Source organism: Heterodontus francisci, chromosome 16 (assembly GCF_036365525.1).
Source record: "Heterodontus francisci isolate sHetFra1 chromosome 16, sHetFra1.hap1, whole genome shotgun sequence".
In the NCBI taxonomy this organism is placed as follows: domain Eukaryota; kingdom Metazoa; phylum Chordata; class Chondrichthyes; order Heterodontiformes; family Heterodontidae; genus Heterodontus; species Heterodontus francisci.
In genome coordinates this window covers 62,765,724-62,784,698 of record NC_090386.1, presented here as the reverse complement: position 1 = coordinate 62,784,698, position 18,975 = coordinate 62,765,724, and the positions used below count along the sequence as shown (strand labels likewise).

Here is an 18,975-nt window from a genome sequence, read left to right as displayed (position 1 = left end):
TGGGGAAAAATTTTCACCACTTATGACGGGTCTGATAAACATATGGCTTTTATATTGCTTTTATCTTCTGGCAAGAACATAAATTTATAGGAATCATCATGGAAACTAGGCTGAATAATTGGCTCATGATTTTACAGATACTGTAATTTCTTCACTGTTGCCTCTTCCATAGCATGAGTCAATTCCTTTTTTAATTCATGAATTGATCCCCACCCTCCCCATCACTCATTAAGACAAAAATACAGCTGAGAATGTGCAATGTGTTAATGCCTCTTTGCAACCAGCTGTTAATTACCGATCCACAGTTCTTCAAACTCCTCCTTATCTACATTTCACCGAAGGCCTAACTAGGTTTTGGACTTTCACATGAAGAACTGTTTACACAAATTTAGATCCAAACATCCATTCTATAGCACAATATGTCACTATCAGCATCCCGAGATACTGGATTGTACTACCACTGACCACTTTTCAATTGGAAACAAAGTAATTGAATTTCTGATCTGATCTATTGATTGCTTAGTTCTGTCTAGAGCATGCTGCTTCTGCTGTTTAGCATGGATGCAGTTCTGTGTTGCAGTTTCACCAGGTTGGCATCTCACTTTTAGGTATGCCTAGTGCTGCTCCTGGCATGCACTCCTCATTGAACCAGTGTTGGTCCACAGGCTTGTTGGTAATGATAGTGAGGTATATGCCAGGCCATGATGTTACAAATTGTGGAAATCCAAAACTCAAGTAATTTCTCAAACACAGATAGAAGCAGCAATAACTTTATAATGTCAAATAAATCATCTGTTGTTACATACACTTTAAAAAGCACACTCGTGCAAATAATTGAGCATTAATCATCAACTGTAGTGAGCAACTTAGGTGTAAAACCTCACTGATTTATTAACTGATTATCCTATTCCAATCAGCAGTATTATACAGAATATTGACATAGAAAACTTTACATAGTTATTTCATATTATATATTTGATCTGTTCCTCCAAAATATTTATACATCCACAGTGGCAAGGAATGCTTTTAAATTATGAGTATTCTTAAATGCACTTCACAGTTATATATATATATATCTCATTCATAAAACCTATAATTAACTTTTACATTGTCTCCATAATGTCATAGAATTTAAATATGTAAACTTAACATTCTGCGCGCACAGTCCAAATATTACATTGAAATGGAGCTACAATGTGATTACCGTATCCAATCAGTTCAATTTTTCAGGATTCAGTTAGATTGTTCTTAATTTGCACTAAGGACATATTGTTTCCATTAACTGAATTTCTGGTGAGACAAGCAAAACACTATTTTTGTATTTTCAGTGGCACCAGCAAATTACCTGATTAAAATTATATTGCTAGAACATACTTCATGGCAGCAGTTACAAATTTGAGATAGATAATCCTAGCCAAGAAACTTTTTTTAAAGCTAAAGTAGCGTGGCAAAGATTTGTTTTGACAACTTAGGTCAGGGATCAGCTATCTTTTTCTTCAAATGGGAATCTCCAATAAAATAACCTGAGATTAGTCTCCCCTGATGACTCATTGAGAAGAGATTGCCTGGTGTGGTATTAAATCATACAGAATAGCAAGGTTCTATTTTTGCTAGGTGATCACAGCCTGGAGACAGTAAAGGGTTTATAATGGTTCTTGGCTACGAAAAGGCAGAAATATCTTGGTCTCCATCACTATCCAGTGATCTCTTCTCTGGATCACTGTCCAGTGATCCCTCCTGGAAAATCCATGTGTACACACATTGGATAAGGATTGGAATAGCTCCCAACGCTCATTTATCACACATTACTTACTTTGGTGAGACACCAGAGGCATGCATTATGCCTTTAGGAGCAATGATTAGCAAGAACTGCAATACAATTATGATGCTCTGTCAATACACAAAATGCTGTTTGCTGACAAGATTACCCAAAGTAACCATGGCAACAACCCATGCTATTTTAAGAATGCATTCACTTTAATTGCAACTATCACATCTTAACCATTTTTACCCTACTTTTGTTGAGTGGAACACTTGGACTCTCATTAAAAACAAATTACAAGAAAATATAGCCAATGTGTTATTTTTAGTTGGGTATAATGATAGCATTAGCACCAGAAGACATAGTCGGGTCATTAAAAAAAGTCTAATTATTTACATTCAAGCCAACCAAAAAGAGTGCTCCGATGGGTTTTATCTAATAATCAAGTTAGCTTGGTGCACTTGCTGAAGTTAGCACTGCCTTTCCAATTGCATTATCAATAGCCTCTGAACAGCAATGCAAATGAAGAGCTATGGCACCACTATTCACCAGCATTGCTGTAGAGTTGAGGCAGCAACAAATCTCAATGTTCTGCAACACATGGCAAGAGCTCCTCTTACTGGCCAGTAAGTTCTGCTAACAGTTTTACTGATTAAGAAAAGCTGATCAAACAAATCGGTGCACACAGAATGAGCACGCACCCGGCAGCATTATTGTTAATCATTTCAAGTGAGAGATGGTCTTCACACTCATAACAGTTATGTTGCTGGTGGTGAACAATGCAAATGAGGCGGCCTAGGGCAGTCTCACAACAGAGACAAGCAGCACTACCTGCACTTTCGCAAGATGACACAAATTAGCAAGTTATTGTAGTGCTTACACAAAATTTCATAAGTTTCCTTGGTAAACCAATTACAGGAACAGATATGAAACAAGGGTTACAGAATTAGGCAGCAAATGAGTTGTCTTGAACTTTGAGCAAATAAACTGCCTTCAAATAAAGTACTTTGTGCATCTATGTGGTCAAGGCCTTTCCATTGGTTATAACTGCAATTGCAATCAGTGGACATACCTTGTAAGTATAAATTTTAATAAATTAATGAATTTGCTGCTGCCATTTTCATTCATTATATTCATACCTGCATTAACACAAATTTAAAAAAAAAACCTTATTAAACATATGACCACTACCCACACCATTAAAACAAAATCAAACCAGAAAAAAAAAGGTAGCAAGATTCCCGCTAACCAAAAATTCTACACCTAACTTTGATATTGTTGATAGTATCCATGTATACTACAGGCAGGTGCAAATTAATGTTCCTGCTCATTTGTTGCCAGAGTTAAGGATACAACTCAATCTTCTATATTCTTGTTTTTGCTTTGACAATTTAAAGCACTATTTTTGACAAGGTGTTTGAGGAAAGAGCTATTTAGAAGAATTTGCATTGATGGCAGAGACCATTGCTTGTGTAATGTGACTAGTGAAGCGATTAAAAATATCCATTCCATATAATTTAAGACATTGTCATAATTTTCTTGATATAGTAAGCAATGACTTAATAAACCTTTTCATTACATCACAATCTTAAATTTTTGTGGTAGTCATCACTCAGAGAGCACACTCACTGTCAGCAAAAATACAGTCCCAGACGTACTCTCTTCTCAATCAACCTCACTGTATGAACTGTAAATACACAACTTGGAGTGATTTCAAGATTGCAAGCTCATCCGGAGGTCTAAAAGCGAGTTATGAACTGCCCAGACTTGAGTCTTATGGCAAACATTATTTGAACTATTCCGTCCCTCCTCTGCAATATTAGTTTGGTTGTCACTCTAGAGTTATTCCTGGTGTATCATTATTGCAACATGCTAACTTAAAGCTGCTCACACCACAGCTGTCTCAAAAGTTCTGCAGTAAATGCATTGGTCAGGATCAACTAGTCATGAAAACTGGGAAATGCCAGATAGAATCTTCAGTCTGTGTGGAGTGTGCTCTCAGCCAGAGCAGTGATAGCACAGTATCTAGTGTGGTTATATGCTTGCCATGGTCAGATAACCTGCTGACACCCACTGGCCAGGCTCACACATTCAGAATGGCCCTTTGATCAAAGTGCAACCTGTGCTTGTGCAACTGTACTTCAGTATGAATTAGGATTTTTAGGCAGGAAAGGATTGGGTGAAAAAATCTGTTAGGCTTGTCCCAGGTTACATTAATTCAAACAATTCAAAAAGTCAAAAGTCATCTTAGTGTATCCAGTGTATAAATGCGAGATTACTTTCTCTCCCTTCAAGTACATAAATTAAATACACAATTATTGCATAATAGTCAAAAGGAAAACTTTATGATCCTTTCAGGGAATCATCTTAAGTTATTAATTTACCTTTGTACAGTTTCTTTCCCCAACTCTTTCTACGATTTGACATCCAAGGGAGCGGATACCAGACACGTCCCAATGCTGCCTTTAACAGAGCCAAGAGAAAAGCTCGTGAAGCTCCACACTTCAGAGTTCTCCTTCCTCAGTTTTCCCTAACCTAATTGTACTGGAACCCATACCTGATCTACCATTACCGAGCGTTCTGATTTGAAATGAAATCAGATGACATTTATCTTCTAGCCATGAAAACTTATCTTCTAATCATTCATGTGAAACTGCTTAATAGCTATGCTTTTTACACCCTGCACAATTCACATACAGATTATTTGTAGCAAGTATAGAATGTCTTGGAAGCACATAAACCCATCTTCTATACTGCTTGTATACTGGCTGGCATCAGTGGAGCTTTAGCATTGTCAGTTCACTGCAGTTCAACAGGTAAACGTACATGATGTGAAATTCAAGGGGATTAACAAACTACCCATCATTGGCCTAAGAAGATTAGTGTCAATGAGCAACATTCCAACTTAGAACCTGAGATATTGTCTGCCAGGTATTTTTAATGTACTCCTTAATACCTAACCACTAGTTAATATCTTGGTGCAAAGTCAGACTATGTCTTAAGCAGCAAATGTTATAAGGGAGTAGAGGCTAAGCACAAGTAGCTGTTCTTCATTAGTTTAAAATGTACAATTTCCTGAAACAGAAGTAAGCACTGTTTTTATACATAATTTTAAAAATAATTATATTGAGTTCGAGATGTTGCCAAATCCTACACAAATTTAGCAGAGAACGTACATTCTTATGCCGCAGGATTTGGCCTTGAGGTGCTACAGAATTCAAGAAGCCTTAGCTGAGAGATAAAATAAAAAGTGAGAAATTTGTTACCCTGGCCATTCTCCAGCAACACAGTTCAGAGACTTTGCTATGTGGGACATCAAGGTCATCAATCCATCTCCTACTACAGTTTCTGTATAATCTGTATATTTTTTTGCACTGAAAGGTACTTCTGTCTGTTCTAAAATAGCCAAGTTGAAATCCAGTTTCATTCTCAAAATATTGTTTTCTTACTGCAAGTTGGTAATTGTGCTTCTCTATGACCTATTGTGGTCATAATTTAAGGGGAAATTTAAGTATGCAAACTCCATTGTAACTCTGCAAGAAACAAAATCAAAAACCTCACTGGTTCATCACATCCACCCAACACAAAATTGAATTGTGCATAGAGGAAGTACTGAAGTGAAATCTTGCTATTTTTGTCTCATCTTATGGATAGCTGAATTCTCTGCAACTTTCAATTACCATCATTCCCACAATAAGCAGTTCATGTTATTGTGTTTCCAGGCATATCACAAATGTAATTCAAAATTATACATCTACTGGCTCAAGTTACTAAGTTAAAAGCATTGAAACCATAACAAGTAACTTATTCATAACGGTAATGACTTCATTTTACACTGTGCAGTGTGCATCAAACCATATATTTACCTCAAATATTTACTGTTTAAGACAGTAATGTCCCATAATGTTGACATACATAACAATTCAAAGTCCCTGAAATGGTTTAACTGAGTATTTAAACAACATTAAATTAACAAGGAGAAGAAACAGTGCAGAAATTTCTCGAAGACGAACAAAAATAAAAATGCCAACTATAGAATACACAGAAATTCAGGATAAGTGCCTCATGAAATACCCTTCAACATACAGGATACACAGCACTTATTTGGGATTTGTCTAATATAAATGTTCAAAATAAGCTCCAAACTACAACAGGTAATATCCAGGGATCCATTCATAGGCTGAAAGTAGAAAAGTGTGCGGACTTTTTGTTATGTAGTATCTTCTTGTGGCTGTTCCTCCAGATGGCAGATTTGAAACACAAAGCCAATGCGTAGAAAGAACTTGCGTAAAACTGCTCTCAGTTCAGGGATCAGGTCAAACTGCACAATTTCACACAAGTATGGATAGTATGCTGACGCATGGATCTTAAACTTCAAGAAAAACAAGATCAAATATCAGAGGTATGGACTGTAAACATTATTTTAAAAAAGTTAAGTGTGAAGAGGCAAACTTTCCAGTTTAGGATAAAGTATTCCAGCACCTCACTCCAACAGTCATTCAGTATTAGACACTTATAAAGTAACTGACTGTAAAATTTACAGATCTGCATCAGTATCATAATCAAAACATGAAAAACACCCAAGGGCATTTTTGCCAATGTTTTTACTAATTTTTGGCTTCCATTAGTTTTATCCTCCAGTTCCTCTCTAGTATAATTGTTTATCTGCAGGAGTCACCATCTGTAGCTACATGTGAACTTCTTATTCTCAATAAGATTTCTCCAGCTTGCACCATAGCTTGAAGGACAATTGTAGCGTATTGACATTACACTGAAACACGTAGACCAGTAAAATCAGATTAGAATCAATGTATGCTAAATTTAGTTTAAGCCAGCTGCAATAGTGATGGAAATGAAAAAAATAATCTGAGATGGTTGGGGGGACGGAGGGGGCGGCGTGCGGCAGGGTGGTTATAACTGCTATCCAGCAACTCCAATTGCAAATGTGTTTACCTAATGAGGATAATAGATTCAGACTTTGTTCGGATGCACACATGGGACGGGCCAAACAGAGGATATTGAGAGGGATAGAAGAAGTGAGACACCTTGGAGAGCATGTCCACAGGTCCCTAAAGCTGGCAGGGCAGGTAGATAGTGATGAAGAAGGCATATGGAATGCTTTCCTTTATTGGCCAAGGTATAGAATACAAAAGCAGGGATGTAATGCTGGAACTGGATGTAATGCTGGAACTGTATAAAACGCTGGTTAGGCCACAGCTGGCGTATTGCGTACAGTTCTGGTCACCACATTACAGGAAGGACATAATTGCTCTGGAGAGAGCACAGAGAAGATTTACAAGAATGTTGCCAGGGCTTGAAAGTTGCAGCTATGAAGAAAGATTGGACAGGCTAGGGTTGTTTTCCTTAGAACAGAGGAGGCTGAGGGGTGTCTTAATTGAGCTGTACAAAATTATGAGGGGCCTAGATAGAGTAGACAGGAAGGGCCTGTTTCCCCTAGCGGAGAGGCCGATTACCGGGGGCACAGATTTAAGGTGATTGGTCGAAGGATTAGAGGGGACATGATGAAAATCTTTTTCACCCAGAGGGTGGTGGGTGTCTGGAATTCACTGCCAGGAATGGTGGTGGAGGCAGAAACCCTCAATTCTTTTAAAAGGTACCTGGACATGCACCAGAAGTGCTCTAACCTACAAGGCTACGGACAAGGTGCTGGAAGGTAGAAATAGATTGGGTGGCTAGATTGTTTGGGCGGCTAGTTTGTTCAGCCGGTATGGACACAATGGGCTGAATGGCCTCCTTCTGTGCTGTAATTTTTCTATGGGACAAATCTCTGCTGACACTATCACTTTCAAGAATAAAGACCAGCTGCTTAGCAAGCTGCCAAGCAAGGGGATCTTACCCCAAAATTGAATTACTGAACACGAGGAATGGGGATGTAAAATCCCATGGAAAAATGGAGGGAAAAAAATGACAGAAAATCAGTTTGAACAGATCTTGATAAAAGTTTGCTCTTCGCAAAATGGAATGTCTCACTGCAATCCAACAATTTTAGAATCAGAAAAATAACAGCACAAGAGGCCATTTGGCCCATCCTACTTCTGCTGGCATTAGCCCTTCAACCAAAGCAATGCAATCGAATTCCATTTCCTGCTCCCCACCTCCGCCACTATCTTTTTATATTTGTTCTTTTTATAAACTCACCCAATTCTCTTTTAAATCATGCCACAGTCTGTGTCAGCAGCCAATTATGATACAATTCAAACAGCACAGATAAGACCTAACCCTGTTGGTTCTTGACAGAGGTAGTACGAGCCTTCAAAGCCCAACTCCCATATACAATGAGACTTTACTTTGTGGCTGCTCCAGATTTCTCAAATATGATTTTTTGCACTGCAGAGAGGTAAGCTTCCATATTATTTTACATGTGATTTAATGATCTGAATTGTTAAGATAAACATATATTAAAAGAAGGTTCATCCATACCTTTTCATCACTAGTTTTGAGTGTCTTTGTGAGGAAAAGCAGTAGCAGGTTTGTCCAAGCTTCACGGTGACTTTCAGAGGTCAGTGTTATGAAGTAGGCAAGGGCTTCACTGCAAACACTAATGAAAAACATAAGTTTTCAATGAACTGCCAATTGTAAAACTGACAAACAGGAATATGACCTACCTAGGGTGATCTTTTCTAACTTGTGTAATTCCCCACAACTTTATTCACTACTCACCTGGATTTAATCCTGTGGTATGGATAAGATAGGAGGGAAAAAAAATAACCCATCTTAGTAAGATATTTCTCAATCTTCAAACAGTGCTATCCGCTGCACACCACAGGATTAGGCTTGGATCATTTTAATAATCCAGCAATAAACCAACAGTATCTTCTCACTTGACAATTATCCATTATATATTGATGGCCTCAAAAGGAAAAGGCTAATCTTCATGCATACCTTGCTTAAAAAGAGGTTTGTAATTTTGGTCTCCTGGGAGCACTTAAATCAGCACAGGCATTCTAAATTCTATATATAGTCAATGAAAAATAAATTTAGAATTTCAAAAATAAACTTTCAAATAGGCACGATAATTTTTAAACAGGACCATAGACAGAAGTAACATGAAGAATGTTCACAGAAAACATCCAATGGCGCTTCACAACCAATAAAGTATTTTTGAAATGCAATCATTCTGGTAGTGATGGCAAACATAGCGTTTAATTTGCGTACAGCAAGGTTCCACAAACAAAGATACAAAATCAACTTATCTATTTTTGCGGTATTCTTTTAAGGCATAAACATTGGCTAGGACGATGGGAAAACCTCCCTACTGCTCTTCAAATAGTGTCATGGAACCATAAGAGGAGACAGATGGGACCTTAGCTTAACATCTCTTCCAAAAGATGGTACTATGGACAATGCATGAGTCCTTCTTCAGTACTGCACTCAAGTGTCGATCTCGACTATAAGCTCACCTGCCTAAAGATGGGTTTTAACTAAGAACTTTCTGACTCAAGAGAATCAAAGTTTTCATAGTGACAAGGCTGGCATCTTGTTTATTTCTTTGGCTACATCGGTTTAGGACTCCTGTCTTTTCCTGCGAATACTTGGAAGTAAATATTCTGAATGAGAATTACTCAGAAAAATTGCTGCATGAAGAGATTAGAAGGGTATATGAGAACAGGAAAGTTGTTTTAATGAGATTTCAAATCAAAGAAATAGAAACTGAGAAAACCAAAGTAATTTAGAATCAGGGTTGGTAAATAGAATTTATTTTGATATATTCGTAAACAATCCAAATAATATACAGTAAATGCAAATTGCAGCACTCCTGAGGGACACCACCATAGAAAAATAAAGTTCACATGATCAGGAAGTCAGTAGTACCCAAGGCCCGGAGCCAGATATATAACTTTAAAAGGGTGAAATTCAAAACAATGAAGGAACAAAGCTAGTCGACTGGCAGATGTTGTTCAACAACACTTCAGTTCACTGGGAGGAATGGATAATCAGAGGGATAAAGAGCAAGCTAGAAAAAAACAGTAGAGGCTAAACACAAATTGGGAAAAAAAAAATCATTGCACTATTTAACATTAAGAGTTAACTTTGACAAATGCCTTAAAAGACATGAATGGCATTGAAAATAAGGATACACACAAGACAGTAAATATGAATGATTAATACACGAGGGAAAACTGGAGAAATATGCCCTCGCAAAAGTATTGGAATTCAATTTTTTTTAAAAACTAAGTAAAAAGCTGCTATCAGTCTATTGACCGTGAAGTTGTTGAATTGCTATAAAAAAAACCCAACTGGTTCCTTAATGTTCTTTAGGAAAAGAAAGCTGCTGTCTTTACCTGGTCTGACTCAGATTCATAGAGAGATACAGCACTGAAACAAGCCCTTTGGCCCACCGAGTCTGTGCTGACCAAAAACAACCCATTTATACTAATCCTACATTAATCCCATATTCCCTACCACATCCCCATCATTCTCCTACCATCTACCTACACTAGGAGCAATTTACAATGTCCAATTTACCTATCAACCTGCAAGTCTTTGGCTGCGGAAGGAAACCGGAGCACCCGGCGGAAACCCACGCGGTCACAGGGAGAACTTGCAAACTCAGCACAGGCAGTACCCAGAATTGAACCCTGGTCGCTGGAGCTGTGAGGCTGCGGTGGTAACCACTGCGCCACAGTGCCGCCCATCATATGTGACTCCAATCCCATACCAATATGATTGACGCTTAACTGCCCTTTGAAATGGCCTAAACTGCTCTACAGTGGTTTAAAGCGGCAGCCCACCACCGCCTTCTCCAGAGAACTCATATGTGCAACAAATGCAGGTCTTGCCAGTGCATGCCGTGAATAAATGTAAAAAAAATTGAATCACAGAATCATTTTTTTTGATTAGGTAACAGACGGTTGATGTGGTGTACATGAACTTCCAAAAGGTGTTTGATAAAGTGCCACATTACAGACTTCTCAGCAAATTTAGAACCCATGGAATAAAAGGGACAGTAGCAGAATGGATATGAAATTGGCTGAATTACGGGAAAGAGAGAGCAATGGTGAAGAGTTATTTTTTGGACTGGAGAAGTTTTATAATGGAGTTCCCCAGGGGTCAGTGTTAGGACCTTTGCTTTTCTTGATATATATAATAACCTAGACTTGGGTGTACAAGGCTTAATTTGCAGATGACACTAAACTTGTAAGTATTGTGAACAATGAGAAGGATAGTTTTAAACTTCAAGAGGACACAAACAGGCCGGTGGAATGGGTGGAAAAGCGGCAGATGAAATTTAATGCATGAAAGCGTGAAGTGAATCATTCAGGTAGGAAGGACAAGGAGAGGCAATATAAGTCAAAGGGTACGATATTAAAGGGGGTGCAGAGAGACCTGGGGATATACGTGCATAAATCATTCAAGGTGGCAGGACAGGTTGAGAAAGTGGTTAATAAAGCATACAGGATCCTGGACTTGAAAATTGGGGCATGGAATACAAGAGCAAGTTATGATAAACATGTATGAAACACTGGTTCAGCCTCAACTGGAGTGGTGTTTTCAGTTCTGGGCACCCACCACACTTTCGCAAGGATGTTAAGGCATTAGAGGGAGGGTGCAGAAAAGATTCACGAGAATGGTTTCAGGGATAAGGAACTTCAGATATGTGGATAGGCTGGAGAAGCTGGGGCTGTTCGCCTTGGAGAAGCGAAGGTTGAGAGGAGATTTGATAGAGGTTTTCAAAATCATGAGGGGTCTGGACAGAGTAAATAGGGAGAAACTGTTCTCATTGGCAGAAGAATCCAGAACCAGAGGGCACCAATTTAAGGTGATTGGCAAAAGGAGCAACAGAGACATGAGGAAAAACTTTTTAAACTGAGTGAGTAATAAGGATCAGGAATGCACAGTGTGTAGTGGAAGCAGATTTAAAGCAAAGCCTTCAAAAGAAAATTATCTGATGGATAATTATCTGAAGAAAAAATATTTGCAGGGCTATGGGCAAAAAGGCAGTGGAATGGGTTTAGGCGAGTTGCTCTTGCAGAGGGCTGGCACAGATACGATGGGCCAAATGGCTGCCTTCTGGGCTGTAACCATTCTATGATTTTAGAAAAAAAGATTAAGGTAAAATTAATGACTTAGATAGCACCAACTTTGAGTTTAACTCATGGTCTTTCTTTTGGATCTTTGCCAAATACATTTTGAAAGTCTGGGTACATTACGCTCTAGGGCTTTCCAGAGCCCATTTGGGATATTACTTCCTCAATAGTAGTTAAAGGTTGGTCAGACAGACTCAAACACCTGTTGGCTACTGTTTACCAGGTTATTATTGTGGAGGTACTCAAAGTTTATTCTTGATAATCAACACAATGGGAATGAGGGGTCTGAGGTTACCTGTATCTGTTTTATCCTTTTTGATGGCAAGATGAAAACAGGTAAAAGATCTCAAAACAAATAACTCGCATAGGATAGATCTTACTTCTTCCAGTGTACTAAGATGGACTAGGATGCAATTTATGAGGCACTGACAACCATCATGAGGAAGTTGCAGACTAAGGTGGTGCCAAAAGATCTATGCCAGAATCAGGGGGGTTACTGAGTGGGTGCCCACTACCTGGACTCAAATACAATGCAAAGTGGTCAAATTTACTGATGGTAACAAACTGGAAGTGCTAGTTCAAGTGGGAGGAAACAGCTCAGAAATTACATTGAGATCAAAAGTTAATGCAGCGCATTGCATACATGAAAAAATAAATACCACATGCACAGGGTTAAAATAGCAAAGGCTGAGGGTGAAGACGACCTAGCAGTCTTTGTAGACTCAATGATGAACTTGTCCAACCAATGCAGAGCCACAATCAACAGAAGTCAATGGAATGTTCAATTACAAAGCCAAACAGTAGAACACGAGTAAGAGGAGGTTGTGATCCAAGTGTATAGTGCTCTAATCAGGGCGTACCTTGGTACTATATCTGGTTGAGGTTGCTTTTCAAGTGCTAGAGGCAGCAAAGAACAGCCTCAAGACTGATCCCCAGTGTTAAAGGTTTGAGGAAAAAAAAAATTGGAGAAACGTGCTCTTGAGTCTTCGAAGGCAGCATCTAAGAGGTGATCTTACATATACACAAGATAGTTAAAGATTTGGAAAAGGTAAATCCAGAATATTGCTTTAAATTAAAAGTAGGACAGAGGGACACAGGTTCCAGCTAATAAAAGGTAAATTTAGGGTAAACATCAAGAATTTCTTCAACACAAAGACTATTCAAAACATGGAGTGGATTCCCAGATAAAGTAGCAGAGGTGAAACCCTATAATCACTTAACAAACCACTGGATGCTGCAATGGAGTACTGGAATCTGCTAATAGATGAAGATGAAGTAAATGCCCCCACCGGTCATCTCTAACTTGTGATTCAAAGGTAACTACAACAATTAATCTTTGTACATCAAGGCCTTCTTGAACTAAACTACATTTTGCCTCAATATGAGGTGTGCATTTATCAGCCAGTCTTGGGTATTTATTCTATGCAGCTTGCAGAAACAGCGAAGAGTAGCTAATTTTCAACTTGAGTGTTGTGACTAGCAAGAAAGGATCTAATAAATAAGCCATCGTAGACAAAAATTAAGCATTTTCACATGTTCAGAAAATAACAGAATAAAGCACGGTGCATTGTCTGTGTACAAAATAACCTTCTCAGTACTGCTAAATATATAAAATACTGAAAAAGCTTTAGTAGCCCAACGTTGAGAATCATGTACACACAATTGAAGGTCATGTATGTAATGACACAGGATTCACAGCAGAGGGCCCTGCTGCTTGCTCAGCTTTCATGACAGATACAGTATACAGTGTTAACAAAAAATACACTAAAAATAAATCATCATACTTCAGTAGTCGTTTCTGTATGTTGTTCCAAGAATCCTGGCGATTCTCATCTGTATACATGCGGAAGAGTATACGAAGACAACAGGCAAGACTGCAGGTTTCTTGCTTTAAGAGATTAGGCTTGGATTTGCCCTTAAACCCTACAGTAAGAAGTGAAGCACATCAAAGTAAGTAATTAGTACAATCTGACACTAAATAATCATTTGTATGCTGTCAACACAGGGTCTGCACTTCGCCATTTAGGAAATCAATTTCAATTGAAACACTTAGAAGGTTTCACTAAATTGGCCAGTCTTGAATTGGTTTTATGATAGGGAGAAAACAACTTCAAACTGGGAAAAGTGGTGCATTCCATGAATGGGTGGATGGGGGAATGGAACATTCAATATCTACAAATGCCTCCCTGCAGAAAAGGTGAGAAATTCCATTTCTCGGTCAACTTGGGCAACTGTTCAGAATTTTGGTTGAGAAATAATTGAAAAAGGCAGTTGGATGACAAACTTTGAGGTCATTTGGCATCCCTCTGAACTGAGAAACTGTACAGGGGAGGGAAAAATGGCTTTTAATGAAACAGCAATAGTTTTAAAAAATGGATTCAGTTCTACATTTTCAACAAAGTAGTACGAACAGTGTGACAAAAATGCTCTTCACACCAGAGCTGTAGATAATTTTCATTTATTCCAAGAAATTGTAATACACATTGAACATCATAGAATGGTTACAGCACAGAAGGAGGCCATTCAGCTCATCATGTCTGTGCCGGCTCTCTGCAATTTCAACTCACCTCGTCCCACACACCCGTCTTTTCCCAGTAGCCCTGCAAATGTTTTCTCTTCAGATAATTAGCCAGTTCTCTTCTGAAAGCCACAATTGTTTCTACCTCCACCACACACTCTGGCAGTGCATTCCACATCCTAACCGCTTGCTGTGTAAAAACAGTTTGTCTCACGCGCCATTGCTTCTTTTGCCAATCATCTTAAATCGGAGTCCTTTGGTTCTCTATCCTTCCATCAATGGAACCAGTTTCTCTATCTACTCTGTCCCGACCACTTATGATTTTGAACACCTCTATCAAAACTCTCCTCAACCTTCTCCAAGAACAGCCCCAGCTTCTCCAACTTATCCATGTAACTGAAGTTCCTCATCCCTGGAACCACAGTCGTGAAGATTTTCTGCACTCTCTCTAATGCCTTCACATCCTTCCTTAAGTGTGGTGCCCAGAACTGGACACAATACTCCAGTTGAATACAGGAGTAGTGAAGTCTTGCTTCAATTGTATAGAACCTTGGTTAGACCGCACCTGCAGCACTGTGTGCAGTTTTGGTCCCCTTACCTTAGGAAAGATATTATTGCCAGAGAGGGAGTGCAACAAAGGTTCACCAGACTAGCTCCCGGGATGGCGGGACTTTCCTATGAAGATGTTTCCCCTGGTTGGGGAGTCCAGAACAAGGGGATACAATTTCAAAACAAGGGGGAAGCCACATAGGACAGAGATGAGGAGAAATTTCTTTACTCAGAGGGTTGTGAATCCTTGGAATTCTCTACCCCAGAGGGCTGTGGAAGCTCAGTCATCGAGTATGTTTAAAACAGAGATTGACAGATTTCTAAATACAAATGACATAAGGCGATATGAGGATAGTGTGGGAAAAAGGCATTGAAGTGGATTGCCAGCCATGATCATATTGAATAGCGGGGCAGGCTCGATGGGCTGAATGGCCTACTCCTGTTCCTATGTTGAGGTTGAACCAGTGTTTTTATTTATTTTTTTTATTTAGAGATACAGCACTGAAACAGGCCCTTCGGCCCACCGAGTCTGTGCCGACCATCAACCACCCATTTTTTATACTAATCCTACACTAATCCCATATTCCTACCACATCCCCACCTGTCCCTACATTTCCCTACCACCTACCTATACTAGGGGCAATTTATAATGGCCAATTTACCTACCAACCTGCAAGTCTTTGGCATGTGGGAGGAAACCGGAGCACCCGGAGGAAACCCACGCAGACACAGGGAGAACTTGCAAACTCCACACAGGCAGTACCCAGAATTGAACCTGGGTCGCTGGAGCTGTGAGGCTGCGGTGCTAACCACTGCGCCACTGGTTTATCATAACTTTCTTGCTTTTGTATTCTATGCTCATTTATAAAGCCCAGGATCCCATATGCTTTATAAACCACTCTCTCAACCTGCCCTGCTACCTTCAATGATTTGTGCACATATATGCCCAGGTCCCTTTTCACCTGCACCCCCTTTAGAATTTTTCTTTTTATGTTGCCTCTCCTTGTTCTTCCTACCAAAATGCATCACTTTACACTTCTCTGCAATAAATTTAATCTGCCACTTGCCCACCCATTCCATCAGTCTATGTCCTTTTGAAGTTTATCACTATCCTCCTCAGAGTTCATAATGCTTCCAAGTTTTGTGCCATCCACAAATTTTGAAATTCAGCCCTGTACACCCAAGTCGAGGTCATCACTATACATCAAGAAAAGCAGTGGTCTTAACACAAATCCCTGGGGAACCCCACTATAAACCTTCCTCCATTTCAAAAAACAACTGTTCAGCATTACACTCTGCTTCCAGTCACTCAGAAAATTTCATATCCATACTGCTACTGTCCCATTTATTCCATGAGCTCTAATTTTGTTTACAAACCTGTTAAGTGGCATTTAATTAAATGCCTTTTGGAGTTCCATGTACACATCAACCACGTTACCTTCATCCATCCTCTCTGTTAACTCATTACTTATGTAGGCAAATCACAGAGAGGTGTAAAAATAATAGGGTAATCATAGTAGGGGATTTCAACTTACCTAATGTTAACTGGGATAGTCTTAGTGTAAAAGGCTTAAAGGGGACGGAATTCTTACAGTGCATACAGGAGAGCTTTTTGAGCCAGTACGTAGAAAGTCCTACAAGAGAAGGGACGATACTGGACCTAATCCGAGGGAATGAAGCCTGGACAAGTGGTAGAAGTGTCAGTGGGGGAGCATTTCAGGGATACTGACCAGAACTCTAAGATTTAAGGTAGTTATGGAAAAGAACAAAGACAGGCCGGAAATAAAGGTACTGAATTGGGGGGGGGGGAAGGCTGATTTCAATATGATAAAACAGGATCTGGCCAAAGTGGACTGGGAGCAGCTACTTGTAGGAAAGTCTACATCAGACCAGTGGGGGTCATTCAAAGAGGAAATATTGGGGGTTCAGAGCCAACATGTACCCATTAAGGTGAAGTGTAGGACCAACAAAATCTAAGGAACCCTGGATGTCAAGGGACATAGAGGATTGGATCAGGAAAAAAAAAAGAGGCTTATGGCAAATTCAGAGCGCTGAAAACTAGGGAAGTATAGAAAGTGTAGGGGGTACTAAAAAATGTAATTAGGAGCACGAAGAGGTGACATGAAAAAACACAGGTGGGCAAGATAAAGGAAAATCCTAAGGAGTTTTATAAGTATATTAAGGACAAGAGGATAACCAGGGAAAGAATGGGGCTCATTAGGGACCAAAGTGGCAATCTGTGTGTGGAGCTGGAGGACATAGGTGAGGTTTTAAATGATTACTTTTCATCTGTGTTCACTATGGAGAAAGACGATGTAGGTGTAGAGATCAGGGAGGGGGATTGTGATATACATGAACATATCAGCATTGAAAGGGAGGAAATATTAGCTGTTTTAGCAGGCTCAAAAGTGGATAAATCCCCAGGCCCAGATGAGATGTATCCCAGGCTGTTATGTGAGGCAAGGGAGGAGATAGCAGGGGGCTCTGACACAAATTTTCAAATCCTCTCTGGCCACAGGAGAGGTACCAGAGGACTGAAGGACAGCGAATGTGGTACCATTATTTAAGAAGGGTAGCAGGGATAAACCAGGTAATTACAGGCCGGTGCATCTAACATCAGTGGTTGGGAAAATATTGGAAAAAATTCTGAGGGACAGGATTAATCTCCACTTGGAGAGGCAGGGATTAATCAGGGAGAGTCAGCATGGCTTTGTCAGGGGGAGATTGTCCAACTAACTTGATTGAATTTTTCGAGACGGTGACTAAATGTGCAGATGAGGGTAAAGCAGTTGATGTCGTCTACATGGACTTCAGTAAGGCTTTTGATAAGGTCCCGCATGGGAGGTTGGTTTAGAAGGTAAGAGCCCATGGGATCCAGGGCAATTTGGCAAAGTGGCAGGACGCAGAGGGTGATGGTCAAGGGTTGTTTTTGCGAGTGGACGCCTGTGACCAGTGGTGTACCACAGAAATCTGTGCTGGGACCCTTGCTGTTTGTAGTGTACATTAATGATTTAGACGTGAATATGGGAGGTATGACCAGTAAGTTTGCAGATGACACGAAAATTGATGGTATCGTAAATAGTGAGGAGGAAAGCCTTAGATTACAGGACGATATAGATGGGCTGGTAAGATGGGCGGAGCAGTGGCAAATGGAATTTAATCCTGAGAAGTGTGAGGTGATGCATTTTGGGAGGACTAACAAGGCAAGGGAATATACAATGGATGGTAGGACCCTAGGATGTACAGAAGGTCAGAGGGATCTTGGTGTACTTGTCCATAGATCATTGAAGGCAGCAGCACAGGTAGATAAGGTGGTTAGGAAGGCATATGAGATACTTGCCTTTATCAGCTGTTGCATAGAATATAAGAGCAAGGAGGTTAGAATGGGGCTGTATAAAATACTAGTTAGGCCACAATTGGAGTACTGTGTAGTTCTGGGGTACCACACTATAGGAAGGACGTGATTGCATTAGAGAGGGTGCAGAGGAGATTCACCAGGATGTTGCCTGGGCTGGAGCATTTCAGCTATGACGAGAGACTGAAAAGGCTAGTGTTGTTTTCCTTAGAGCAGAGGAGGCTGAGGGGGGACATGATTGAGGTATACAAAATTATGAGGGGCATTGATAGGTTAGATAAGAAACTTTTTCCCATGGCGGAGGGGTCAATAACCAGGGGGCATAGATTTAAGGTAAGGGGCAGGAGGTTTAGAGGGGATTTGAGGAAAATTTTTTTCACCCAGAGGGCGGTTGGAATCTGGAATGCACTGCCTGAAGGGGTGGTAGAGGCAGGAACCCTCAACATTTAAGAAGTATTTAGATGAGCACTTGAAACGCCAGAGTATACAAGGCTACGGGCCGAGTGCTGGAAAATGGGATTAGAATAATTAGGTGCTTGATGGCCGGCACGGACACGATAGGATGTTTGTGTGTTGTATAACTCTGACTATGACATCAGAAAACGCAAGCAAGTTAAACACAATTTGCCCTTAACAAATCCATGCTGGCTTTCTTTAATCCGTACTTCCCCAAATGATTGTTAATTGTGCCCAAATTATCATTTCTAATAGCCTCCCCACCACCGAGGTTAAACTGACTGGT

General features: G+C 39.9%; 1 protein-coding gene across 3 annotated transcripts in view; it reads right to left on the bottom strand.

Annotated features, from left to right (window-relative positions):
• Window positions 1-754: 754 nt before the first annotated feature.
• The window catches only part of LOC137378141 (brefeldin A-inhibited guanine nucleotide-exchange protein 2-like), a 155,070-nt gene continuing 136,849 nt past the window's right edge, over window positions 755-18,975 (bottom strand). For all 3 annotated transcript variants that reach the window (XM_068048260.1, XM_068048261.1, XM_068048262.1), the window contains 3 exons: window positions 13,596-13,734; window positions 8,204-8,321; window positions 755-6,134 (listed from right to left, as the gene is read on the bottom strand). In XM_068048260.1, the coding sequence (XP_067904361.1) occupies window positions 5,973-6,134; window positions 8,204-8,321; window positions 13,596-13,734 (419 nt within the window). In that variant the 3' untranslated portion in view covers window positions 755-5,972. The remainder of the gene's footprint in view (window positions 6,135-8,203; window positions 8,322-13,595; window positions 13,735-18,975) is intronic.